Source organism: Panthera leo, chromosome F2 (assembly GCF_018350215.1).
Source record: "Panthera leo isolate Ple1 chromosome F2, P.leo_Ple1_pat1.1, whole genome shotgun sequence".
Taxonomy (NCBI): Eukaryota; Metazoa; Chordata; class Mammalia; order Carnivora; family Felidae; genus Panthera; species Panthera leo.
This window is the reverse complement of record NC_056695.1, coordinates 81774656-81801805: the sequence shown is the minus strand read 5'-3', so window position 1 is coordinate 81801805 and position 27150 is coordinate 81774656. Positions and strand designations below refer to the sequence as shown.

The window sequence follows — 27150 nt, the reverse complement described above, 5'->3', positions numbered from 1 at the left end:
CAGGGTGGAAAGCTCTTCCTCATTTTCCAGCTGCTCCTGGAGGCCCAGCTTCTTCCCGGGCACAGCAGCCGGAGGACAGAGCTCTCCACCTGCTTGCCCAGCGCCCCCCCCACCTGCCCCCCTCCCCTCCTCCTCCCCCCCCCCCCCCCCGCCCCACGCCTGGCTGGTTCCGAGGCTCAAGCTCTGGCCTCTGGCCTCCAGACGAGGATGGGGAGACAGACATCCTGGCAGAGGGGAGCCCGGGGGAAGCATCCAGACACCGCCCAGCCTGCCCTCCTGACACCTCATGGGTGGGGGAGGGTGCAGAGAGAACCCCCAGGGGTGCCCGGGGCCTTCGCCTACACGAGGATGTGTTTCCATTGAGAAACATTTTGCTTGGAAATCCAGTAGTTACACGGAGATACTGACATTTCCCAGTGGCCGTGATAAACCCAGACTTGTGTGTGATGAGCCTAGACGGGCCGACATGAGAACATGTGTTTATCTGTCCAGGAGGAAGCGCGAGCTTGGATTGCAAGTCTGCAAGGAAATCTGCGGATCCCTCCCCCTTTCTTCTTTTTCCTCGCTTTCTCCGAGGCATCCCCCGGGGGAGGAAGGAAAGCTGTAACCAGCTGCTAGCCCTCCTTCCCAGGCATGTGTGAGTGTGTGCGAATGTGAGTGCGTGTTTGTGAGCGTGTATGCACGGTCACGTGTTGTGTTTCTTTTTTTTTTTTTAATGTTTATTCATTTTTGAGAGACAGAGAGATCGCAAGCAGGGGAGGGGCAGAGAGAGAGGGAGACACAGAATCGGAAGCAGGCTCCAGGCTCCGAGCTGTCAGCACAGAGCCCGACGCAGGGCTCGAACTCACGAACCACGAGATCATGACCTGACCCGAAGTCGGAGGCCTAACCCACTGAGCCACCCAGGGATGCCTCACATGTTGTGTTTCTTGATATGGGTCATGGTCAGAGAAGCGAAATGTCCACTGGCTTAAAGGACCGAACTCAACCCACTTTCCTGAAGTTACTTCTGGATCAATCCAGATCCCCGAGACGGGCGCACCACGCCCCCACCTTTGCCAGCTGCCAGCCCGCGGCATGAACGTGCACCGAAGATGTAAAACTGTCACCGCCGTGCGCTCGGCGTGATGTCGATAGGCCCGTCCTGGTTGGGGTCGTGAGGGAGACCCTGCTTCTTGTCACGGTCCCCTCTGCCAGGATGCCGCATTAGAACCTGGACACCTAGGGACCTTGCTCTGCTTTGGCTTATGGGCGGGAGAAAGGGGCACGGGCCTGTTTTTCCGCACCGGATTCCAGCCTCCCTCCCCCCACCCCGCACTGCCACCCCTGCCCAGTGCCTTTCAGCCTCGCGTCGGCTCCTTCGTGGTTCATCCAAGACACGCCTTTGTCTTCTTTCCCTCCCCCGTTTGCCTCCAGTTCCCCACGTCTTTGATTAGCAGCTTGCACGGTCCCTCACTCGGGCTGGAAAGGCGGTGAGCGCGTCAGCTGCTCTGGCCCTCTCGTTTCGGGACCCCACACCGAGCACCCCCTGAATGTCTGCCCCCCTCTGCCTTCGCTCCAGAGTCTGGCGTCCACTGTGTGGGCTGAGCCTCTCTCTCAGACTCCTTTCAGCTCTCTGGAGACGAAACGAGGAATAAAGGTAAGTACACATGGATCTCAGGGTTGATTCAGCACCCAGGCAGGTGTGAGCGCTGAGATGCTCTGGGGACATCACGGATGCTCCCGGGCCACGGGTGCGTCCTCAGATTAACCAGATTTTGGGGCTCTGGGCCGTCAGATGTCTGCTCTTGACACAACTTGCTATCTACGAAATGACAGCATCGACCTCCCCTCCTCCCACCCCCTTACTCCGCAAAATTAATGTGTCTCACAACAAGAATAGGCAGGTATTTGCTCTGGAACCTTCAACAGTACATCCGGGAACTTTGATTTCATTCCAAAGGTCCAGAGTTCCCCTAGACGTCTTCCCACCACGGCCACACTCTCCATTCACCGCCCACCTGAAGCTAAACGTTAATACAAGCAAGTAAACAATTATTTGTACTAGTAAATTGAATATTCTTCTGATAAGTTTATGGATGAGAAACGAAATCACCATGTCAATGTAAAACTATCTCTAACTGAATACTAATGAAAAAGTTACATATAAAGATTGTTAGGGTACACAGAAGTGGTGATTTTTACCCTTGCCTACTTATGCCAGAGAATAAGAGAAGCTAAAAGTGCCCGGCTTTGAACTTGAAAAATGAGCAATGGATTAGATCCCCCAAAAGAGATACTAAAGTAAAAGTGGAAATGAAGGAGGAAGGACAGTAATGGCGGGGTGATGGAGCCCGCCAGAACCCATTATGGGTTCCAACAGGAGGAGCTCCTGACGCGACCCAACAAGGGAGGGAAGTAGGTGAGGTGAACACCGTCAATACAGATAAAAGTAGAACGTATCTGTAGATAAAGCACACGTAGTGTAGCAAGTAATTCAAAACATTAGACGACGTGAGACATTCATAGAGAAAAATAACTTGAAAAGTGGACTTGTAATTAGATAGCATGTATTGTACTGTAATTATGAGATAATTGAGGCAAAATCTTTTTGTTCTTTTTTTTTTATTTTAGAGAGAGAGAGAGAGAGAGACCATCATGGGGGGAGAGAGAGAGAGAGAATCTTACACACTCTCCATGCTCAGCGTGGAACCCAGCTCAGGGCCTCGATCCCAAGACTCTGGGATCTTGACCTGAGCCGCAATTAAGAGTCAGACGCTCACCCGACTGAGCCACCCAGGCACCCCCGAAGCAAACCACTTGAGATCACCCCAGAGAAGAGGAAGAGAGAATACTCAGCCACCCATCCAAATCCAAGAGGCCAGCACAGGGCAAAGACCTGAAGAGTCATGACAAGAAACGTTCCGGGTCCATTTACTCAAAAACAGAGAAATAAGACTCCAAGTCGAATTTTAACAAACCAAATCCGAAAAGACATATAAAAATGTGTATGTATAAAAACATAATTCAAGATGACCAAGGTAGGTTTAATCCAGGAGTGCAAGGGAGGTGTGAAATTAGAAAATCTGTGAAAGAGTATCATCTCAGGAACAGAAAAAATGAGAAAAGTCACCTGGTCATTTCAATTAAAAAGCTTTTGAAGAAAATTTAACACAAATTCACGAAAAACTCCTTGTAAGTAGGAGTAGAGGAGTATTAACTCAGTAAAGGCTATCTATAAAAAACCTACCACCAATTATAAACAGGGAAACATTAACAGCATTCCCTGTAACATCAGAAATGATCCAGAGATATTTACTTTCACCATTTTTACTCGATGATAGAATAAGTGACCTAAAAAATAAGAAAATGAAAATAAGGCATAAAGATTGGAAAAGAAGACATTAAAAGGTCATTATTTAGGGGTGCCTGCGTGGCTCAGTTGGTTAAGTGTCTGACTTGGGCTCAGGTCATGATCTCACAGGTTGTGAGTTCAAGCCCCACATCGGGCTCTGTGCTGACAGCTCAGAGCCTGGAGCCTGCTTCACATTCTGTGTTTCCCTCTCTCTCTGCCCCTCCCCGCCCCCCCCCCCCCCCCGTCTCTCTCTCGGTCTCTTTCTTTTAAAAATAAACATTAAAAAATTTAAAAAATAAAATTTCATTATTTATAGATTATAGAAGAGGTTGGCAAACTACAGCTGCCAGGCAAAAATCTGACCCACAGCGGGTCAAGTCTGGCTTCACCTGTTTGTCTCTGACTGTACCGTCCCTGGTGACCCAAAGCAGGCAGGTACTGAGGGGTCATCAACACCGGGGTTAAGAGAACCACTGGTAAATTTCCTATTGTTGTGGTTTTGAGTCTGGGGACAATCTGTGCCATGTGGCAGGCTAACACGAGGGACAGAACCCCTAGTCTTAATGACTTTAAGAACCCGAGGGCAGAGTTCAGGACCAGCATAGCAGCTGGAAAACGAGGGAACAAACCAAAAAAGATAGAGCAGGGCCGCCCCGAATCCCATGTATAAGGTCTCCTCAAATCTCTGGCTGACCTCTTAACCCTGCGTGTGTACGGAAGTTTCCAAACAGTCCAACTAAGCTTGCTAGATCGAGCTGCAGGTTTCCTTGCCGCCCACTGAAGAGGACACCGTTTGCAGGTGGAGTTCAGCCAGGCTGGTGGCCTGGTGCCCTTCAGAGGAACCCAGCAAATTCAGAGTTTCTACGCCCATCATTCTCAGTGTCCAGGAAGCAGCCTAAAACTACGTGAGGAAACTTACCTGAAGAGACAGGAGACTATGATGCACACTCTAGAGAAAAGATGATGACCAGAGATCTACACTGAGACGATCCAGAATCCAGATTCGGTAATCACAATGTAAAGGCTTTAAAGCAGCCATATCGCTATGTTCAAGGACGTCAAGGAAAATATGCTTGCGATGAATGAAACGAATAAAAAGATAGGAAATCTCGACAGAGAAATGGCGACTCTGAGAGGATTCAAATGAAAATTCTAGAACTAAAACAATCAAACATTTGAAAATTCACCATTTGGGCTGAAGAGAAGATTGGAAGTGACACAAGAGTTAGTAACCTGAGGGGCGCCTGGGTGGCGCAGTCGGTTAAGCGTCCGACTTCAGCCAGGTCACGATCTCGCGGTCCGTGAGTTCGAGCCCCGCATCAGGCTCTGGGCTGATGGCTCGGAGCCTGGAGCCTGTTTCCGATTCTTTGTCTCCCTCTCTCTCTGCCCCTCCCCTGTTCATGCTCTGTCTCTCTCTGTCCCAAAAATAAATAAAAAACGTTGAAAAAAAAAAAAAAAAAGAGTTAGTAACCTGAAGATAAATTGGTAGACATTAACCAATTTGAAAAATACACAGAAAAATATAGTAAAAAATGTACATGGCCTCAAGGGACTGGGGAACAATAGTGAAGGGTCTATCATAAATGTTATAGGAGTTCCAGAAGAAGGAGAAAGAGACTGAAGAGGAGTAGGAGGGGAGGGAGGAGGGGGAGGGTGAGGGGAAGGGGGAGGAGGGGAGGAGGAGCAGGAGGAGGGGGAGGAGAAGAGAGAATTGTTTGAATAAATAACGGCCAAAACCTTTCATAGTTGATGAAAGGTACAAAATTGCAAATTCAAGAAGGTCAGCAGCCCCCAAGGTGTAAACATGAGGAAAACTACAGTTGGACGCAAGGTGGTCAAACTGCTGACAACCAAAGATAAGAACATTGTGAAAGCAGCCAGAGGGAAACCCCCATTACTAAGCAGAGGAACAACTAAAAAAACAGCTGACTTCTCATCAGAAAAAGTAGAGGCCAGAAGACAGTGGAACAACATCTTGAAAGTCCTGGAAGAAAAAATTATTTGCCAAGAATTCTATATCCGGTGAAAATATTCTTCAAGAAAGAAGGCAAAATAGGGGCGCCTGGGTGGCTCAGTCGGTTAAGCGTCCGACTTCGGCTCAGGCTCAGGTCATGATCCCGTGGTCCGTGAGTTCAAGCCCAGCGTCTGGCTCTGCTGACAGCTTGGAACCTGCTTCAGATTCTGTGTCTCCTTCTGTCTTGCCCCTCCCCCGCTCATGCTCTGTCTCTCTCTCTCTCTCTCTCTCTCTCTCTCTGAAAAATAAGCAAACATTAAAAAAAAGAAGAAGAGGGGCGCCTGGGTGGCTCAGTCGGTTGAGGGTCCGACTTCAGCTCAGGTCACGATCTCGCGGTCCGTGAGTTCGAGCCCCGCGTCGGGCTCTGGGCTGATGGCTCAGAGCCTGGAGCCTGCTTCCGATTCTGTGTCTCCCTCTCTCTCTGCCCCTCCCCCGTTCATGCTCTGTCTCCCTCTGTCTCAAAAATAAATAAACATTAAAAAAAATTAAAAAAAAAAAGAAGGTAAAATACTTTTATTTGAGAGAATGAAGCTATGGGAATTCACAGCCAGCACAGCTGTGCTAGGAGAAATGACGAGGGTAAGCTACGAGCCTCCCAGCCGAATATCCGTGTTTATTCTTCCTCCACGCACGTGCAGGGACAGACCCCACTTCGCTGTTTCCCATCCACCGTGGGTGCCCTGAGAAGCTGACCGAACCTTAGAGCTGCTGGGGTGTGGGGTGTAAGGTCAGAGAGTGCGCGGGGTTTGTTTACCGAGACCAGAGGGGACCGCTCAGGCATGGCGGTCTCAGTCCATAAAGCACTCGACCCATCGGCTCCCTCGGGCTCTCGCTCTGAGAAAGGAACCAGACAGCCATGCCCTGGGCACCCGGCTGCTCAGCTGGGACTTGAACAGGACCTTCCGGGACTTGGCTTTTGTTCAAGGCCAGATTTGATCCGTTCTCAAAAGTCTCCTTTATCTCCCGGCTCAGGACCATCTTCTCTGACGCAGATACGAGAAAGCTACAAATCAGCAACAGACCAGAGGAACACTGCTCCGTGTGAGAGCGACAGTGTGAGAGCACATTCAAATCGACACAGTCTTTACAAAGCGAGCATCTTAGTATCTTTGTAAATACCTAGGACACACGAATGAGGGACATGCGCCTTCTCAAAACGTCTGGGCCACCGTGAAGCGGGGTCTGTCCCTGCACGTGCGTGGAGGAAGAATAAACAGGGATATTCGGCTGGCAGGCTCGTAGCTTACACTCTCGTCCTTTGGAAATAACTTCAGATTTATAACAGAGTTGCAAACAAGTACAAGAATTATTCTATATAACCCTTTACCCAGATTTCTCAGAAGGTAACATCGTATACAACTATTGTACGATGATCAAAATCACAAAGTTAGCACTGATCCCGCATGATCACCTAATCCCCGGGTCCCATTCTGATCTTACCCGTCGTGTCCCCACGCCCTTCCGTCTGGGACGGGCCCCCAGTCTTGAGTTCTTTCAGGACCTCACACTGTTTGAACAGGAACAATGTAGAAAGTCTTTTCATTCCGGCTAGTTGTTTACTGATGATTACATTTAGTTCAAGGCTTTTGACAAAAATATCACGGGAACGTGGCTGTGTTCTTCTCGGTGCATCACATCAGGAGGCCGGGAAGCTGATGTGTCCCGTCACTGGCAGTGTGCACTCTGATCACTGGGTTAAGGTGGCACCTGCCAGTTTCTTCCGCTGCAAAGTCACCCCTTGTCCTGTAGTGTTTAAGACGCGTCTTGTGAGAAAGTTTTCAAAACTACATAATGTTTTCTTTCCCATCACTCTTTTGCCCAGGTGGTCAGTCTTTTTTGTTTTTAAATTTTTTTCATGTTTATTTATGTTTGAGAGAAAGAGAGGGACAGAACGTGAGCGGGGGAGGGGCAGAGAGAGACGGAGGCACAGAATCCGCAGCAGGCTCCAGGCTCCAAGCTGTCAGCACAGAGCCCGACGCAGGGCTTGAACCCACAAACTGCGAGATCACGACCTGAGCCGAAATCAGAAGCTTAACCGACTGAGCGCCACCCCCCCCCCCCCCCCCCCGAGCACCCCCTGCTTAATCTCTTTTGATGATGCTTGCCTAAAACAATTGTTATTGTGATTTTTTGCCAAATGGTCATTAAGTATTTCCATCATTCTCTGTACACGGATTGGAATTTGACTGCATTTTGCCGTATTTCTCCTCTCCCTGTCCTGGGATTCGCTTTTTATTTATTTATCTATTTTTTTTTAAATTCAGATTCCTTTGAAAAAGAAATGATACTTGATAGTATTTGAAAACCGACATCTGGGCCAGTCCATGCTTGTCGCTATTGGGGTGTGTCACAGGATATACCTTCGCACACACACCCCCTTCCATCACATTCCATCACATTCCGTCTTTCCTTCCCCTTCCACGCGTTTTGTCTCTGTTCTCCCGCAGTGAGAATCCTGTCATGTGACATCAGTGTATTTAAGTGGCTTGATTAGGAAAGGTCTGCGTGTGTATTTCTTGGAGTCTCCATGTTTGGGATTCACTGGGCATCTTGAATCCATAGTTTGCTGTCTTTTCCCAAATTCAGAAAATTACCAGTCACTGTTTTTTGAATATTTTTCCTGTCCCCCATTTTTGTCATCTTCTTCTAGGGTGTCATTTGCACACGTGTTAGACTTTCTGGTGTTGTCCCCGAGGCTCTGTTCGTTTCTTCGGCGCCTTTTCTTCGTGTCGTGTTCAGACTGGATAATCGCTGCGATTTATCCCCAGGTTGTCTGAGTCTTTCTTTTCTCATCCTCATCATGCTGCCGAGCCCAGCAGGTGAGGGTTTTAATCTGGCGATTGTGTCTTTCGGTGCTACAAGTCCCGTTTTGTCATTCTTCGTGTGTTTCCCCTCTAGCTGACACTTCTCTCTCCATTCATCTGAAGTGTGTTTGCCCTCAGTTCTCGGGGCATTTTTACACTAACTGCTTTGAAGGCTTTGTGTGATGATTCCTAGTTGGGTTTTGCCCGATCTTCCGTATAAAGAGTAACTTTGAACGTGAGGCTAGGAGACGCCGAATCTTACTTCCATCTGATGGGAAGTGTTGATATTCTTGTTTTGGCAGAAGCAGTCCACCCGGTTCGGTTTATGCTACGAGCGCAGACCCGGGTTCGTGCGTTCTGGCTTCTGTGCTGGCCCAGGTTTCAAAGGCTGCTGTGTCTGGACAGCCAGTGGCCCGTCTGGTGACCATGGTCCTCATGGTCTCCGCTGCTCAGGGCCCAGCCTGTGTGCACAGCTCAGGAGCGAGCCTGGGTTTCCATAAGCATCTTTACGGAATTTCTCTCCATGCAGGGGACCCTGCCCAGCCCACCCTCCCCCAACCTGACCCAGCCCCGGCAAGGCCGCCCTGGACGCCCTGCACACGACCTCGTGCGGCACCCCCTCCCTGGTACCGTCTCATCGGAATTTCGGTCGCAGGTGAAGGCAGACATCTTTTCTTAAGTTTAAGTGGTATTTCATATCATTTTTGTTACATTTTTTCATATTTTTCTCATATTTGCTATCAGGCTTTTCCCCTTTCCTCAATATAGCCCCTGGGGTGAAAATTTTTTTTTTAATGTTTTTTTATTTTTGAGAGAGTGAGAGACAGAGCGTGAGTGGGGGACGGGAAGAGAGGGAGGGAGACACAGAATCCGAAGCAGGCTCCAGGCTCTGAACTATCAGCACGGAGCCCGACGTGGGGCTTAAAGCCATGAGCTGCAAGATCATGACCTGAGCCGAAGTCAGATGCTTAACCGACTAAGCCACCAAGGCGCCCCAATCTATCTTTATTTTTAATGTTTATTTATTTATTTTGAGAGAGAGAGAGAGAGAGACAGAGGGACAGAGAGAGCACGAGCAGGGGAGGGGCAGAGAGAGAGGGAGAGAGAATCCCAATCAGGCCCCAAGCAGTCAGCTCGGAGCCCGACTTGGGGCTCGATCCCACAAACCATGAGGTCATGACCCGAGCCAAGATTGAGAATTGGCCACTTAACCGACTGAGCCCCCCAGGGTCATCTCACATATCTTTTTATTTCTTATATTTGGATCTTGATTAATACTAAAGAAGACTTTCTCTGCACCCAGGTTTGAAAGATATTCACATCCCAGAGTCTTGAGGTTTTTGTTTGTTTTTAGTGTGGTTTAACGTCTGGTAGCACTAATTCCCCCACAACTCTGCTTTTTCCCAGAGTATTTTTAGCTGATCTTAAGAATGTTGTTGTTTATGTGCGTTTCAACTCATCTCATTCAAGAAGAAAACCAGAAATTTTTATGGAAATCACATTAAATTAAAAAATCTATAGGTTACAGAGAGCTGACATTTTCATGCTATTCTGAGTCCTCATATCCAGGAGCAAGGAGCCTCTTCACAGTTGTTCGGGGTCACTGGGCTGCCTCTCGGAAGGGTGTGAAACTTAGATTTCTTGTAGATTTTGTACATTTAGCGTCAGGTTTATTTTCAAGTATAAGCTTTCTTGCCCCCACCGTAGAGGAGGTTTTCTCTCCTGCTACGCCCTCAAGTTGGGTCTTGCTTGTATATAAAAAGGCTCTTGGTTTTCATTCTAATGTTTTAGCAGGCAGTGGACCTCATTTTAATTTTATATTCTGCTGCCTTATTGAACGATTTATTTATTTATTTATTTTACATTTATTTACTTTTGAGAGACAGAGTGAGACAAAGTGAGAGTGGGGGAGGGGCAGAGAGAGAGGGAGGCACAGGATCGGAAGCAGGCTCCAGGCTCTAAGCTGTCAGCACAGAGCCTGACGCGGGGCTCGAACCCACAGACTGTGAGATCATGACCTGAGCTGAAGTCGGACGCTGAACTGACCGAGCCACCCAGGCGCCCCTTGAACGATTTTATTGACACACACACACACACACACACACACACACACACACGGCACGTCCTGGCATGATACGTTTGCAAAGATCTCACCGCTGCACCCACACAAAAATGCCATTTCCTCTTCTGTGCCAGCAGCTGTCAGTGCTGTGCTTGTGTGTGAAGGAAACTTTGAAATGTCAGTAAACTGTGCTTTCACCAGGAAACACTCCGTGTCCCCTAAATGTTCAGCCTTATTCCACGGAGGTGTGCAATGAACCTCTCCCGTTCAGCCAACTTCGCTGAAGTGTGATTTACGTATGGTAGAGTCACTCTTTCCAAGTGGACAGTTGGGTGAGTTCCCACGAGGTTCTGCGCCACGTGACTGCCGTCATGCTCAAGAGCAGGGCGCTTGCCCCGCCAGTCGGTGGCGCCCCCCCCAGCGCAGAGCCCCCCCCACCTCCCCGTGCCCCGCGGCCCCTCTCCCCATGTCCTCCTTCTTTCTCCCTTCCAAGCCTGCTCGTCACCACGTTGTCACTCTGTGGCTTTCGTGGGTCTTCTCTGTCATTTTGGTGTCCCATGTGGCAAAGTCACACTTGTGTGTGACTTGTCGCTCTTTCCCCGGGCACTGGATCACACACACGGCTTGTGGGTCTCAGCCCCGTCCCTCCCGCGAGCTTTCGGTCCACCCGCGTTCCTCAAAGTGCCGATTCCATTTTAAAACAAAAAGTCTGGGGCGCGCCCGGGGGGCTCAGTTGGTTGGGCATCTGACTTCGGCTCGGGTCATGATCTCACAGTGTGTGGGTTCGAGCCCCGCGTCAGGCTCCGTGCTGACAGCTCGGCGCCTGGAACCTGCTTCGGATTCTGTGTCTCCCTCTCCCTCTGCCCCTCCCCCCCTTAAAAGTAAATAAACATTAACGAAAATATTAAAACAAAAAGTCTGTACTGATTTTATTACTGCTGAGTTCAGGGAATGAAAGAACCACTATAATTTCTTCCTTCAGCAGATGAGCTAATGGAAGTACGATAATTTCATTGCCAAATATTTGGGATGTTCAAGTTCATCTTGTTGTGGCCATTTAATTTACAGGAGACGTGGTCAGAGAACATGGCCCCGGGGATAATTTATTGTTAAATGGCAAAATCTGGGCATTGAAGACAAAGTGAGGGCCCCGGTGGCTGTGCCCCGGGGTCACTGGTGTACCAGGGACCAGAGCCCGCGGGAGATGCTGGGAGTGTGGTTTCTCTTGCGCGTGAAGTTAGCATGTGACCGAATGTACAGATCCGTCCAGCAGGCATGGCGGCCTTGCAGTACAGATGTTTGGGTCTACTTTCCAGGGCCAAGGGGTGACAGCGACACTGGGACCCCCCACGGCCGGCTCTTCCGTTCAAGGTCTGCAGCGCACGCACCGCCCTCGCCTGCTCTCCAAGTGCCTCCTGAGAGCCCTTCCTCACGCAGGGCATCTGGGCAGAGACACCTGAGCTCCATCGGGGCGGTCAAGTCCCACCACGGGACAGGGATTCCCCTGGTCGAGCCCAGCACACAGAGCCAATGACCCGCATCAAAGAGAGAGACCAAGAACATTGAATCACCGTATCGGTTTTATAGCTAAAGAGCTAAGGTAGTGCCAGATAGGAGAATCAGAAACTCAAGTGTTTGTGAAGGAGGCGGGTAGAAGAAAGGGAAGGCAGGGCGTGACACAGACTGGAGATGAGCCCCCAGTGGGCACAGATGCGCCACCAGGAGGCTGGGGAGGCTTGTATCAGGACCTGAGTTTTCCAGCACTGAGTATAAAAGAGAACCCAATCCCCAAAGAATCAACAATAAAACTCCTGGACTAATAAGTGAGTATAGCAACGCCCACGGACAGTGCGGCCTTCCTACTGTGCAACAGGGGTCCCGTGTGGCTTGGCGTCCAGGAGGGCTGGGGACAGTCACACGGCACTGGGGACTTGGGAAGCTGAGTGGCTGGGTCCAACACAGAGGCCCCGCTGCGGGCCCTGGCCCCATCTCACTGGCCTCGCTGAGCCTCTGATGGCACTCGTGGGGTTTCCTGACTGGTCACTCTCTCTTCATGGGTGCATTTTCCCATTTATTCAGCAAAGCTTCTCATTTCCAGCTGAGGGCTGCAATCCTTGGTCCTCTGTCCAGAGGAGGGACCAGGGCCCCCAGTTCCGAAGGGTCTTATCTTTGTGGCGAGGGAAGCAGAGGGGCTGGAACGGTGGGCGTGTGGACAGGGCACAGTGGCTCCTGCCCCAGTTCACACACACGTATTTCCTAGGTAAACACCACTCGAAGGAAGACCTTGACCCCTGCACCAGCAGTCGAGTCCCCTCTGCCCTGGCTTTCCGGCCCCAGGCTCAGGGAACCAGAGACTCCTGGTGCCCCAACGAGCCCTGCGTGGGGTGGCGACAGGCCTGCCCGGACGGCCTCGGGGACCGGCGAGGTTAAATTCGGCACGAAAACTCACAAGCATAGCGCAGGGAAGGTCCTGCCCCGGGCCCTGTCCCTGTCCCAGATCTCACCTGAGATCTCGTCTTACCTCCAGTGGCCTCCTGGCACAGCAGTGAGCCACAACCCAGGGTTGTCCCCACCCTGCAAAGGCCGTGGGCACAAGTCCACTTGAGTCCATGGGAAAAATGACAAGTAGTTGGGGACTGGGGGCAGGAGCGCCACGGAAGGCAAGCTGGTGTGCAGACCCTGCTGGGGGGGTGTGAGGACGGGGGGGGGCTGGTTGGAGGAGCACTGGGGGGTGGGGGGCGCCCAGGATGTTGCCACCTGTTGATGCTAGCCCCGCCCACAGACTCTCCTGCTCCCCGTCCCACCTGGGGCCCCCACTCCCTGCCCCGTCCTCCAGGACGTGCCCCCGGGTGTCCCGTGGGTGCCCCAGCTTGGCCTGGACAGCCCTGAGCTTGTCACCGGTTCCACTTGTCCCAACCTCCTCCTCACCTGTGCCCTTGCCTGGGCAACCCTCCCCCCCGCAGGCCAGGCAGGGGCTGTCCCTTCCGCCAGCCCTCACTCTGTCCAACCCAGCTGCCTTCCAAACGCGGGTTTTGTCCACCCCACTCCTCAGCCGTCCCCTCCTGGCGTCTCTGCATCCGAGTTCCTTACATGAGCACCACCCACACGCCCCAGACCCTGACCGACCCTCCGGTCTCTCCCCCACGTCCACGCAGCGGCCTGCCGGCCCTCCGGAGCCCATGACTCCGATAAACAACCCAGTGGGTTGCAACCCAGTGCTGGGCCCGGGACCCGGGGGCCGTCCCCATGCTCGGTCGGCCCAGCTGGATGGTTTTGTCCAGACGGTGCATAGCCACGGGGGTCTGTAGAGAGGTGGGCTGGAGGGACGTGGTCCGGGCACAGCAGGTGGAGGTGGCTGAAGGCACAGGAGCGCCGAGCGGTCAGGCAGCGAGTTCACTGTCTCCAGAAGCAGTGGTGGTGGTGGTCTCAATGCCCCCGCGTGGGCACCCATAGCACTTACGGATGGAGGGGGCGGGGCCGGGGGGGGTCTGGCCACGTCAGAGCCAAAATCAGGGTCGCAGCTGCCCTCTGGCCTTGGCCAGGCCCTTCTTGCCCCTGCAGGGCCCTGGACAGTGTGTTCGGGGCTTGAAACGTTACACAGGGAGCAGCTACCCCCAGCTGGGACACGCCCACCATCCCCCAGGCAAGGCAGGATTGCTAACTCCTGGCTGTCTGAGCACAGGGCTCCCCCAGGGATGGGAGAGGTGGCCAGGTCCAGGTTGGAGGCAGCGGTACCCTTCCCACTACCTCAGAGGGGGAGGGTCCCCCCGCCAGTGTCTTGAAAGGGACGGAGGCAGGGCAGAGGCGGGGGTCGGGAGGGTGCAGTGGGTCTGCGGGGCCAAGAGGAAGGTGCTCACAGCAGGGCCCAGAGGAGGCCGAGGGCTGCCCCAAGCAGGAACCCCCCTCGAAGGGCCGAGCGGGTGGCGGAGGCCCCGTTGCAGAGATATCCAGAACAGCACTGCCTGACGATCTTGCCAAACGCCATAGATCCCAACATCCACTCGTACTTCATGTTGGTGTTGGGACATCTGGGAGCACAGCGCTTGCTGAGTTGGACCATCACCCTTGATCCTGCGCGAGAGGAGACAGCAGGTGGCCACCAGCCTAGGGGAGGTGGGCAGGCGGGGGAGGGGCGCTTTCCACGTGAGCCGCAAAAGCCCAGACTCAACCTGAGAATCAGAGAATCCTGACCCCGCAGGGCCTACCGGACCTCCCAGGCCCCAGGCCTGCAGGACAGTGGCCCCCACGGTCATCCTCGAGGTCACAACAAAATTGGGGTTCAGGACTGCTGGCCCCGGTGGGGGCTTTTCCCCGCCATGCCCCATGGCCCGGACCGCCCTGGCCAGCCCAGGAGCCTGCGAGTCCTGGGGATGTGGGTTGAAGCAGGGACGACAGACTGGACTCGGCTGTCCCCCTGCTGCGCTCAGGCCGGGCGTGGCCCCGTCTCCCACTGTTCCTGTCAAGATGTGGCACAAGCCTCTGAAGGCAACGTGGGGAGAAAGGAGAACACGCAGAGCAGCCCAAACTGTGGAAGAGAAGGCCGCCCACCTTTCTCGGGTGGCGTTACGTTATGGCGTGCAGATTGTCGTGTTGAATTCTATCAGCTTGTGTGACGTGAGAACCGGTTACGTTATGTCAGGGCCGGCCCGGGGCTACGCAAAGGCTCCGGGCTGGCGCTTGCTGTGGGGTCCCTGGCAGCGGGCAAGAGGCCGGCCTCCTCCTCTCCTGGAGCCCCCCCGGCGCCCCCTCCCCAGCGCTCGGCGTGGAGACCCCGAGGCAGCCCGGGCCGATGGCTCCCTCCAGCAGGGAGGGCCACCGTTACAAGTCACCGCCACACACAGGGCCTTCAGGCCACAAACCGACACAGAATCCCGGGTGCCCGGGTGCGAACAAAAGAGCAAACCGGGGGAAGAGGCGTGAACCACCTGGCGTTAGAGCACCACAGCCGTCAACGTGCTTATCCCCCCCCCCCCCCCCCCCCCCCCCCCCCCCCCCCCCCCCCCCCCGTCCTCCGGAGAAGCAAGGCCTGGAGGGGGAGGGGCGCTGGCAGGTCCCCAGGGGCCTGGAACCATCCGGCCAGAATCATCAAGCCCGGTGGCGCTGTGGGGAGAGCGTTGGGGTCTCTCCACATCCCGCTCTCCGGATATTTTTGGAACTTGATAAAAGAGTGTTTCTAGTGGTCTGCTCTCTGACGTCTCATGTGGTTCCTGTTCCACATTACAATCTCCTCCAAGGCTTGTTCTGAAAAGTCCTATCACTTGAGGCCCACAGCAGCCGCTGGGGAGGGGGTGGAGGCCTGGTGGGCAGCCTGGCCAGCGCCCCTCCGGGCTCGCCCTCCCCTGCCCAGCCATCCCTCCGCCCCGAGGACAGTTCCTGGGGGGTGGGGGGTGGGGGCACGGAAGACCTGGTACTTCGGAAAGAGGAGAAAAATTCAGGATCTGCGCCCACTCCCCCTGGAGTCCGGCGGCAGGAGAAGGCAGGGGGTGGTGGGGCCGGCCGGTGTCGGGACGCCCCGCCCCTTCCCTGCGAGCCCGGGGACGTACTCTTGGTCAGGACGACCGCGCTGGACACGCAGACCCGGTCGGCGGGGTAGCACTGGGTGGGCGCGCACAGCTCCTCCCTGGTGACTTTGAAACACTGGTAGCAGCTCAGGTTCAGGCCTGCAGGGGGCCGGGGGGGGGGGGGGGTCGCGGTGGGGAGGCCAGTCCACCCGCGCGAGCCCCGCCCCCTTCCCCCCCCCCCCCCCCCGCGGTCCCCCCTACCTGGCTGTTTCTTGCAGCTGGCAAACTCCACACACACCAGCAGAGCCCACAGGACTGGCCCCAGTCCCCCCATCGCGCCAGAGGCCGCGCCTGAGGGTGGGGAGGAGCAGGGGAGGGACGTCCCAACCCCCCAGCCCCACACTGGCCTCCCCTCCCCCCCTCCCCCCCTCCCTGGACCCTCCCCAGGCTCTGGGGTCTGATTCTCCCGGTGGCTTCTCTCAGCACCCACTTCCTGCACTGCTTACACCTGCTGCAGAGCTGGCCTTTGAGGAGGGTCAGCCCTGGGAGGGCCCCAGGGCACTTGCCAGCCCCTCTTCTGCAGCTCCTGCCCTGGGGAGGGCTTCCCCCGGTCCCTGAGGACGGCAGCCACCAGCCACCTCAGCTGCTGGGCAGAAGGAGGGCCCCCTTGTCCCCTGAGGGTCCATCCCCTGGGTGGGCCAGCCCCCGCGTCTGCTGTCCTTCCTTCTCGCTGTAACAGACCGGTGGGGAGCAGGGCCCTGTTCTCACCACGGGGCCACGGACAGATTGGGGCCCTGCCTCCAGGGCCCTTCCCTCAGGCCTCAAAGGTGGAAGCTGGGGGCAAGGGAGGGAAGCGGGGGAGGAGGGACCATTGGCCGGAGAACAGAGGAAGTGAGGGCCCTCCCGCAGGGGAGAGCCTGAGAACCAGGAGAGGAGCCAGAACCCAAGAATCCGGGGAGGAGAAGGGGGAGGGGGAGGAGGGAGAGGTGATCGGGTACAAATCTTTAATCTTTTCAGTCTCTGTGGAATGCGGTGAGGGGCGGTCCAGGTCCCGAGGCAGGAGGGGCGGGGCGGTGAGTCCCAAGAGCACCCTCTAGCCTGAGGCCTTGAAGGCCAGCAAGGCTGCCTTGCCTACCAGCCCCTCAGCTCCTCCCACCTCCTGGGCCTGGGGACCGTGCTGCCCCCAGGACCCTGGAAAGCCCTGGGGCCCCGCAGAGGGTCTGGAGCCTGTGACAGGTTGAGCGGGGCATCACTGCACCCACCGCAAGGCTGGGCGACCGGGCTTTGGAGACTGATGTCCTCAGCTCAGGCCAGGCTGTCTCCCATCAGAATCCCCCCCTGCTTGGGAAGATCTGGACACGGTGTGGAGGGTGGCCCTTCCCAGCACAGAGCCCGGGACCCTGCCCACCCAGCTCATCCCTCCCGACATTCCTGTGTCCCTTTCCCGTTATCCTTGTTTGCAAGAGCCCAGGACTGAACCGTGTTCTCTGTGGGCCCTGCGCTCCCCGGAGCCTGCTCTTGCTGGGGCCGGCGGTAAAGACACAACATTCACAGGCACTTGGTAAAGCCCGGTTGGACTTATTCAAAGGGCTGTCTGCCCAGGCACGAGGACTAGGGCGCTTGGGTCACGCGTGGGAGGGGAGACTGTCTCCATCAGAAAGCAGCAGGGGCTGCGGGTGAGCGGATGGACAGGAGGAGACGTCCCGGGCACGGCCAGGGCCCATCCGGGGCACATCCGGGGCAGAGGCGTTCAGGCTGAACCCACCTGCCAGGATCTTGCTGAGGGCAGGCGAGGTGGTCAGACCTCGCTGGTGTGTGTGTGTGTGTGTGTGTGTGCACGCACGTGCACGTGTGTGCAGGATGAGGAAACTGATCAGATGTGGAAGGTGGTCAGCTGTGGGGAGCGATTGGATGTGGAGGGTGGGGGCTGCTTTTGCTAAAACTGGAGGTCACAGGAGGACGCAGATAGGCCCAGGAGAAGGTTCTGGAGCCTGACTAGAGGTTGGTCAAACAGAATCTTCATCACCAGACAGCCTGGAGCTTCAGGAATGTTGCCCTCTCCTCTGAGTCCCCTGCCCCCTGTCTCCTGAGGCTGCCGCCCAGAGGGGCAGTGCCTCATGCCCAGGGGGCCTCAGCTGGATGTCAGGTGGCCTCACCACGTCCTGTCAGCAAAGTCTCCCCTGGTGTTTCCTTTCTCTTTTCCTTCCTGCCTTGATTTCCTGAATCGTATCCTTTTGAGCATCGTGCCGAGCGGGGCAGGGTGTGGGCCCTGGGTCTGGATCCGCCTGGATGGTGTGAGCCCAGCCTCCCTGCCCTTGGGAATCTAGCAGGAGGTGAGAGGGGTGGCGGCTATGTGGAAGGTGGTGGAGAAGGGTCTCCCCTTCCCAGAACTGGGCTCCTGGGGCCTCTGTACCCTCCTCAGACCATGCTGCCCCCCTGCCCCCAGGTGGCCCAGTGATGGCTGCAGGCAGAGTGTGCTAGTTAGGAATGAGGGTGTGCAGCCCGTTGGGGTCAGTTCCCCTCCAGTCCATGCAGTGGTCCATCCAGGACCGTCCCCTCCCTGCCTTGCCTGGGGCACATCCTAGGGCACCACCTGGCCAGGTGCAGCCCTGGTGAGGGGGGTCGGTCGGGCAGCCTCAGGTCCTTTATCTGGTGATGCTCCTGTCATTTCCGCCTGTCCGGTCTCTCCTGGCGGGGCCCTCTTGGGGATGGGCCTAGAAAGGACGGAAGAAGTGTGTGGGGGGAAACCATTCATTACATTTTTTCATTTGTCTGTCCAAGCTGGGACGGAATTGAATGTGAATTTGGGACTGTGAAATCCACAAAACCCAGATGGGAAGAAAGGAGCCTGGGCAGGGGGGTGAGGGTGACGGGGTCCAGGAGGAATGAGGCCAGTACCCCTGGAGCGGGGCTGACTGTATGCCGTCCTGGTCACAGCGGAGAGGGACGTGCTCGGGCCACACAGCCATCAGCGCCCATATTATCCCAGTTACTGGTCGCCCTTGCTTCCCCGCAGGGAACGCTGGTCACTTTCCACCGAGAGCCCTGTTGGTAGGGGAGGGGCAGGGGGAGGGCCCCATTGCCCAGATCTCTGGGCTTTCAGAAATCAAGAGCCTGAGTGAGGCCTATGTCTCTTGGTCCCCAGGAGGGACAGAGGGGCCTGTGTTGTGTTGAGGCTCAGGTTCAACGAGGGAAAAGATAATTCTGGTTCTAGAACCGTTTAGTCCCAGTGCTCTCTCCCCCCCAACCCCTGCGCAGAGTGTCACAGGTATTGGCGTATTGTCCTGCACAACTGTCAGCCTCTGCCCCCAAGGCCTGACAAAGATCGCTGCAGTTAGGGCCACCCTTGGGGGCCTGCAGGGCTGTCCCAGACTGGCATGTACAAGCCCCTGTAGGGACAGGGGTTTGGATAAAACTCCGTTCTCCCAAGAAGCATTTTGTGACCACGTGGCTGCCCGGCGGAGAGGGCCCTCTGAGCCCTCCCTTGTCAGCCGCAGGGAGAAAAATCCTGCTCCACCCGAGCACGGACGTGCCCGGCCTGCCGGCTCCAACTTCTTCAGACGACGGCCATTCGAACCCCATCCCAGCCTGGCCCTGTACGCTGGCTGTGCCCCCAGAGTGGAGACAGCAGGGCACGGCTGTGGGCCCGGCAGACCCACCGAGGCCAGATGCTGCCCGGAAAGGCTCCAAGCTGAGGGGCAGAGCTGGGCGCTCCTGGGATCACACTGGGCATCTTGGCCCGTCCAGAGGGTCCTGGGATCCCGGCTGCATTGACGCTCTCTCCAGCTTCAGCTCAGTATGTTCCGGTGACCTGGCCATGCTCTCTGGGCCCCCCATGACTGCACTTGGTTCCCGCTCAGGTTCCAGGAATAGCCCTGGGTGGTAGCCCAGGCTGTGCATCCGTAGGCTTAGTCCTACAGCGGGCTAGGGACACTCGCCCCTCACCTCTCAGGACTCCATTTTGTCCCAGACCACGGTGACTGAGCGCTGATGGACAGTTAGGGGCAGGCTGAGGCAGCTGAGCGGAAGGGACAAGATAACCTCCGCTGGACCACACATCCGGAGCAGCGGTCCGGGGCTCAGTGCTCCAGGTCCCTGGAAGGACGTTTGTCACCTGATGCTTCCTGCGGACGTGCTCGCTGCTTGGTGGTTATTCAAGTCGCAGTCTGCACGTGGGACCCCGCTTCTACCCTTTCTGGATACCAGACAAAATCTAAGGTGGCTACAAGCACTCACAAAAACCCATGTTATTTATTTTTCATTTTTTTTTAATGTTTATTTTTGCCAGTGAGAGAGACAGAATGTGAGCGGGGGAGGGGCAGAGAGAGAGGGAGACACAGAATCGGAAGCAGGCTCCAGGCTCCAGGCTCCAGGCTCCAAGCTGTCAGCACAGGGCCCGACGCGGGGCTCGAACTCATGGACCGCGAGATCGTGAGCTGAGCCGACACCACGAGTTGGACGCTCAACGGACTGGGCCACCCAGGCATCCCCAAAAACGTTTTTGAAAGAGAAGAACAAATCGGGAGGTACAACATTACCTGGTTTTAAGCCTGACTGTAAGACCACGGTAATTCAGACAATAATATTGTTTTGGGCATCAGGATGGACACGTGGGTCAGTGGAACAGAACAGCAGGTTCGGAAACAAACCCCACCTATCCACTCAATTGGTTTTTATAAAGCCCTCAAGCTAATTCAGCGGGGAAAGGTTTGTCTTTTCAGTAAGTGGTGTTGGAATAAGCTTCCCTAGGAGAGTAAATCTCAGCACATATCTCTAAGCACACATGTGGCTCCTCAGGCACTGGATGTGATCATCCAGCATTCATCTGTGGAATGGGTCTAATATGCGAGCATAAGAGCCAACACTCACAGTCTTCTAGAAACAAGTACAGGAGATAACCTGTGTGACTTTGGCTAGATAAACGTCTCTTAGGACACAAACAGCATGATCTCTAACGGGAAAAAAAAAGTATAAATTAGACTTCATTAGAATTAAAAGCTTCTGCTCTTAAGATAGTTTAAGGGAATAAAACTGAAACCCAAAGCCAGGAGAAAATATTTGTGTATTTTAAAATGGTGCGTACGATTTTATAAAAACAACTGTATGATAAATGGACAAGAGATCTGGATAGACACTTCACCATTGAAGAAATCCAGACGGCAAAAAGCTCACGAAAAGATGTTCAGCATCTTTAGCCATCAGGAAAATGAAAATGAAAACCACAACGGGATACCCCTAGACGCCTGCAAAACCAGCTACGGTCGAAGACAGATGATGCCTAGTGCTGGAACTCTCCGGAGGTGCCAGGGGCAGACAGAGAAAGCTGCAGCCCTTTGGGAAAATGTTTGGCAGTTTCTTACAAAGTTAGACATACTCTTCTTCGCCTGCGACCCAGCCGTCACCCTCCTGGGCTTTTACCCCAAAGGAATGAAAACAGACCTGGATAGAAGTTTTATTCACACGTGTGTATATCCGCGAGAGAGAATACTACCTAACCATGTGGTAAATACAAGACAACAGCCCCCAGAGTCACTGAGGCTGAGCCCCGAGGCACCTGGGACCTAATTACAGTCCCATCTCTCCTGGGAATGGAACCTCAAACCAGTCAATCTGGAATTACCTGGTCAGTGCTAGTGAGGGGATCTGCCTGACAGATCTCTGCTGTCCCTTAAAGGAAGACGACTTTGTCACAACCGACCCGCATTTTGCCATATAACTTGCCCGGCCTGCTCTCTTCTGCCTATAAAAGCCTTATTTCATGACGCTCCTCAGGGCTCCTTTCTATCAGCTAGATCGGAGGCTGTGCGATTCATGAATTGGCGAATAAAGCCAATAAAATCTTTAAGATTTACCCAGTTGAATTTTGTTTTTAAACAAATGTAAAGGGATAAACAACAGATACACGAGTGATTCTCAAAAACACACGAAGTTAAAAAGGGAAGACAAAAAACCATGCGTGTCGTGTGACTCCATTAATATGAAATTCTAGAAGGCACAAATGAGAGGGTAGCAGAAATCAAATCAGTGATCGTCAAGGGTGAGGGCTTAGAGGAGGGAGCTGACTGCAGGGAGGTGCCAGGGACCCCTTTGGGCATGAGGACAGGTTCCACAGGTTGCTTGTGGTGGGCGGTTACATTTTATTCAAATGGTACTTCAAAAAGCTGATTGAAGATAAGCTTCCCACAAAGAAAAACTTCAGATTTAGATGCTCTCACTGGTTAATTCTTCCAAGCAATCAAAGGAAAGATAATATCAATCTTCCAGAATCTCTTTCAGAGGAAACCAAGAAATGAACACTCCCTAATTAATTTTCAGAGGCTGCATAGGTTAGATTTTTAAAAAATGGACAAAGTATTATAAGAAATGGAAACTCCAGGGCAATCTCCCATAAAATTTATTTATTTATTTATTTATTTTTTTAAAATTTTATTTGTTTTTGAAATAGAGAGAGACAGAGCATGAACAGGGGAGGGTCAGAGAGAGAGGGAGACACAGAATCCGAAGCAGGCTACAGGCTCTGAGCTGTCAGCACAGAGCCCGACGCGGGGCTCGAACTCATGGACCGTGAGATCATGACCTGAGCCGAAGTCTGACGCTTAACCGACTGAGCCACCCAGGTGCCCCTCCCATAAAATTTAATGAAAATGTATCTTAAGAATAATATCAGAAAATCACCAGTGCCCCCCCCCAAAAAAAGAAAACATACTTTCTTCTAATATATGCAGAAAATAATTTGATTAAATTCAACACAATTTACGATAACTCTCTGAGCGAGCTAGGAATGAAGGGGCCTTTCCGATCTGAGAAGGGGCACCTGTGATGGTGGGGAACCACTGCTTCTCCCCTGTTGTCACCACTGCTATTTAAGATGGGGTCAAGCTGCCATCACTTGGACGCCCTATGATTTTGAATTTAGACAGTCCAGTATGAGGTACAGAGCGACTATTGGAACGAACACATGAATTCAGAAAGGTCACTGGCTGGAGGATCAATATATAAAACCCAACCGTTTTTTTATATACTAACAATAAATTGAGAATCTTAAATTAAAAAAACCCACGTTGAATTCTGGGATGCCCGAGGACAATTTCAGCTGCCCCTATCCGAGCCTGCGTCCTCTTCCTAGTGAGGAAAGGAACGCAGGTCCACGGAAAGGCAACAGAACCCCACCTTTCTCATGACCTCAGCGCGCCGCCCCGGAGATGAGGGCCATGCCACAAATGTCCTTGGGGAGGAACAGCCGCAGAGTTCTGGGAGGGCTGTCTGGTCCTGGGCACCTGCTGTGCAGACCGAGGTTGGGGGGGGGGAGGGGGGAAAGGGGGAGGAAAGGGAAGAAAGGGAGAGTCTGAGGGCGACGGCCACAGGCAAAAGCCAGCCCCAGAAGGAGAGGGGTGGCGCCTCCGTGGCTACTTCGGAGGACTTGGACCTGGTAGCCCGAGGACTGCCCCCCCACGCCGTGGACAGGGACGCAGGGGCAGCCAAACGCATCCCTTCCTGGGGCGCGGACCCTTGCAGGCTTGGTGGCAAATGTGGAGAAAGATAAGAAGGGAAAAGCACTCGCCGCCGCCGGAAGAAGCACAATCTCGGAGGCGCGGACCCTCCCACCCTCCCACCGACAGACCCCACGGACGGACCGACCGCAGTCACAGGCGCTGCACTTCCCCGCGCCGCCGGGAGAGGGCGGCCTTGTTCGCAGACAACCCCAAAGGAGCGCGAAACCCGCGGCTGAACACGTCCCTTAAAACCAGCTGTGACGCGGCCCGGAGGTGTAATAGCTGAAGTAAGACGCCTGGAGACAGGAAGCGACACGTTGCGACAGACAGTCGGAACCGCGAGACACGGGTGGACAACAGAAAGGGAGCTGCGAAGTGAGGACAGATGAAGCCGAGCGGGAAGGAAGCACCAGGGCAGCTTAGACACCTGCGTGGGCGCTCCGCGGGGGGCCGGCGCAGGTGCGAGCCAAGGGCGGGGGGCAGGCAGGGGAGGTGGGGGGCAGGCAGGGGAGGTGGGGGGCAGGCAGGGGAAGTGGGGGGCGGGAGCCACGCGAAGACCGGCCGGTGGGAGCGGTGGGCTGGAAGATACAGAACTACTCTTCAGTGTCTGGGCCCCCAGGTGTCCCTGGGGAGAGAGAGCCTGACATCGGACTTCTCAGCCGCAAGAAGACACAGCGCAGCACAAACGATAAAAAGAACAGAGTCAAGAAAACACGTTTGAAGCAAATAGTTGCTGTGCCCTCAGAAGTCCTTCAAGCCCGAACTTTGGTTTCATTGAAAAGGAAAAGGAGTGACAGGACACAAATCAAATCCCCAACTCAACCCGGAGAAGGGACACAAGGCAGCCGAAGAAAGAACAGGGAAGGGAAGTGTAAGGGTCACAGTGGAAGGGAACGGTGTAGACAGCACACCGGCCTTCGTTCATAAAATTGTTTTTTTTAACGTTTATTTATTTTTGAGACAGAGAGAGACAGAGCATGAATGGGGGAGGGGCAGAGAGAGAGGGAGACACAGAATCGGAAGCAGGCTCCAGACGCGGGGCTCGAACTTGCGGACCGCGAGATCGTGACCTGAGCCGAAGTCGGACGCTTAACCGACTGAGCCACCCAGGCGCCCCCGGCCTTCCTTAATAAATTAAAACTTCGGTTCTCTGGAAAATTAAAATAACTAGACAAGCAACTAACCTAATCGATAAAAGACAAACAGTACAAATACACAAACTAATAAATACCAAGAACGAAGCATTGGTAACTGACCTAATAAACATTGTGGAAAGACAGAAAATCACAGACCCAATATCTCTTAGATACGCCAATGCAAAAATCTTCAATAAATATTAACGAGCAGTATCCACCAGCACATTAAGAAAGTAATACAGTATGACAGAGTAGGTTATATCCCAGGAGTCAGTGACAGTTAAATGTCAGGGAATTGGTTAATATAGTTCCTCATATCCGGGCGCCTGGGTGTCTCCGCTGAGCGGCCGACTTTGGCTCAGGTCATGATCTCTGTGGTTCGCGGGTTCGAGCCCCACATCAGGCTGTGTGCTTACAGCTCAGAGCCCACTTTGGATCCTCTCTCTCTCTCTCTCTCTCTGCACCTCTCCTGCTCATTCTGTCTCTCCCACAAATAAAATAAATATTTAAAAACTACGATTCCTCATATTAATAGATATGAAAATAAATATTATAGGAGTAAGTCTACAGGCTTTGAAAACACCTCTGATAAGTGAAATATCCTTTCTTGATTAAAAATACTCGAGGTGCCTAGATACTCAGTTAAGTGTCCAACTTTCACGCAGGTCATGATCTCAGTTTGTGAGTTCAAGCCCTGCATCAGGCTCTCTGCTGTCAGGGCAGAGCTGGAACCCACTTGAGATCCTCCCTCTCCCTCTCTCTCTCTGCCCCTCCCCCACTTGTGTGCGCATGCCCTCTCTCTCTGTCAAAAATAAATAAACATTAAAAACATATATATTCAGGGGGCACCTGGGTGGCTCAGTCGGTTGAGCGACCGACTCTTGATTTCAGCTCAGGTCATGATCCCAGGGTCGTGGAATCGAGCCCCACGACGGGCTCTGTGCGGAGTGTGGAGCCCGGCTGAGATGGTCTCTCTCTCTCTCTCTCTCTCTCTCTCTCTCTGCCCCTCTCTCCCACTGGCACATACTCTCTGTCTGTAAGATAAAAAAATAAATTAAATATTCAAGAAGAATATAATCTCCTCAAGTTATCATCTTACATTATAAGAAAAATACCGGAAACGCTCCCATCGTAATCTGGAATTCTATTAAAGTACTCACCCAGGCAATTGGAAAATTGGACAATGACAGGCACTCGAATGGAAGGAAGTAGGGTCAGCTCCACTTGCAGAGGAGATGACAGTGTACCTGGAAATCCTAGAGAATGAGTAATAAAAAGGGCAGACGTGGAAAACGATCCCAATGAACCGGGATGCAGTGAGCCTACAACCCCGCAGCCCTCAGAGCGGCTTGCCTTCCACGTGCGAGAGGGTGACGTGGGCCTTGTGGTCACAAGCCTTCCCCCGGGCCAGGGGGAAGCCAGACTGCAAATGTCGTATCTAAAATACGCTGGCGAGCCGTGACAGGAGCGGCAGCCGAGGGACCGAGGGACCGGGAACCAGAGGTGGGAACCCCGCCAGGTGGGCTGGCGCTGTGCGCCTTCCTTCCCCGGGGCTGTTTGCCAACCCCGGGCGCCACCAAGGGATGGGTGTGGCCCAGAGACTCAGCTTGGCAGGGGAAACCAGCGACCATCTCCCAGCCAGCTAGAAACTTGGAGAGCTGCAAACACATTCTTCTGTGCGGGCCGCGTGCAGAGGTGTGGACGCAGGACACGGCGCCCTTGCAGGCACCGCCAACAGCCTCCTGGTTCTGGGAAGCACCCCCACCCCCACCCCAGGAAGGAGCCTGCTTGTGTGATCCTGTTCTGAAGAGACCGGCCAGATTTGGAAGCTGCGCGCGAGAGTCTCACCAGCAGAGCAGAAGACACAGTGAGCGGGCAGAGCCGGGTCTCTTGCTCTCACCCTGCCAGAAGGATCTCAGCCAGAGGCTGGGGTGGGGGGCCTGCCTGGCAAAAGGGAGAAACAGGAGGTTATGGGCTCCAAGTGCAGCCCAGCCCCGACCGAGTTCCACTTGTGATGGAGTTTATGCGATTAGTACTTGGCGCTCACGGATCCGGGAAGGAGGGAGTGCGCATATATGTGGCCTCCAGCGTTCTAATCTATACAATGCCCAGCGTGCAATAAAAAGTTCTTGGATCTCCGAGAGGCAGGGGATGTTACCAATTAGAATAGCGGGAAAGCCATCCACACCCCGACAGATGGTCCACATGATGGAGTTAGCGGAAAAGGACTTTAACAAGGACAACTGTGTTCAATAAAATCGAGGAAAAGTTGAACAGAAGAGATTTACAGACTGGGAGTTTTGACGGAGAGCAAGACTCTATAAAACAAATCAAGTGGATATTCTGTATTAGGATTCTCCGGATAGGGGCACCTGGGTGTCTCAGTGAGTTAAGTGTCTGACTCTTGATTTCAGCTCACGTCAAGATCTCACGGTTTGTGAAGTCACGTCCCGCGCGGGGCTCTGCACTGACAGTGTGAGCCTGCTTGGGATTCTCTCTCTCTCCCTCTTTCTCTGCCCCTCCCACTCTCTCTCTCTCTTTCTGTCTCTTTCTCAAAATAAATAAACTTTAAAAAAGAAGGATTCCCCAAAGAAACAGAACCAATAGAAGTTTATATATACAAAACAAGACTTATTTGAAGGAAGTGGCTTACGTAGTCACGGAGGCTGGCATGTCCAGAGTCTTCAGGGTGGTCTGGCAGACTGGGGACCAGGAAGAGCCAATGTTGCAAGTTGAGTCTGAAGGCTGTTTGCTGCAGGATTGCCTCTCGCTTGGGGAAGTTAGTCTTTTATGCGATTCAGATCTT

At 53.8% G+C, this 27150-nt stretch overlaps 1 protein-coding gene across 1 annotated transcript; it reads right to left on the bottom strand.

The window, feature by feature from the left end:
- Window positions 1-14063: 14063 nt before the first annotated feature.
- Window positions 14064-16071, bottom strand: LY6L (lymphocyte antigen 6 family member L). The gene is made up of 3 exons (XM_042923627.1): window positions 15977-16071; window positions 15758-15874; window positions 14064-14285 (listed from the first exon to the last, which is right to left on the bottom strand). Exons 1-3 carry the CDS (start codon window positions 16047-16049, stop codon window positions 14068-14070), a joined length of 408 nt encoding a protein of 135 aa, XP_042779561.1. The 5' UTR covers window positions 16050-16071; the 3' UTR covers window positions 14064-14067.
- Window positions 16072-27150: the final 11079 nt, after the last annotated feature.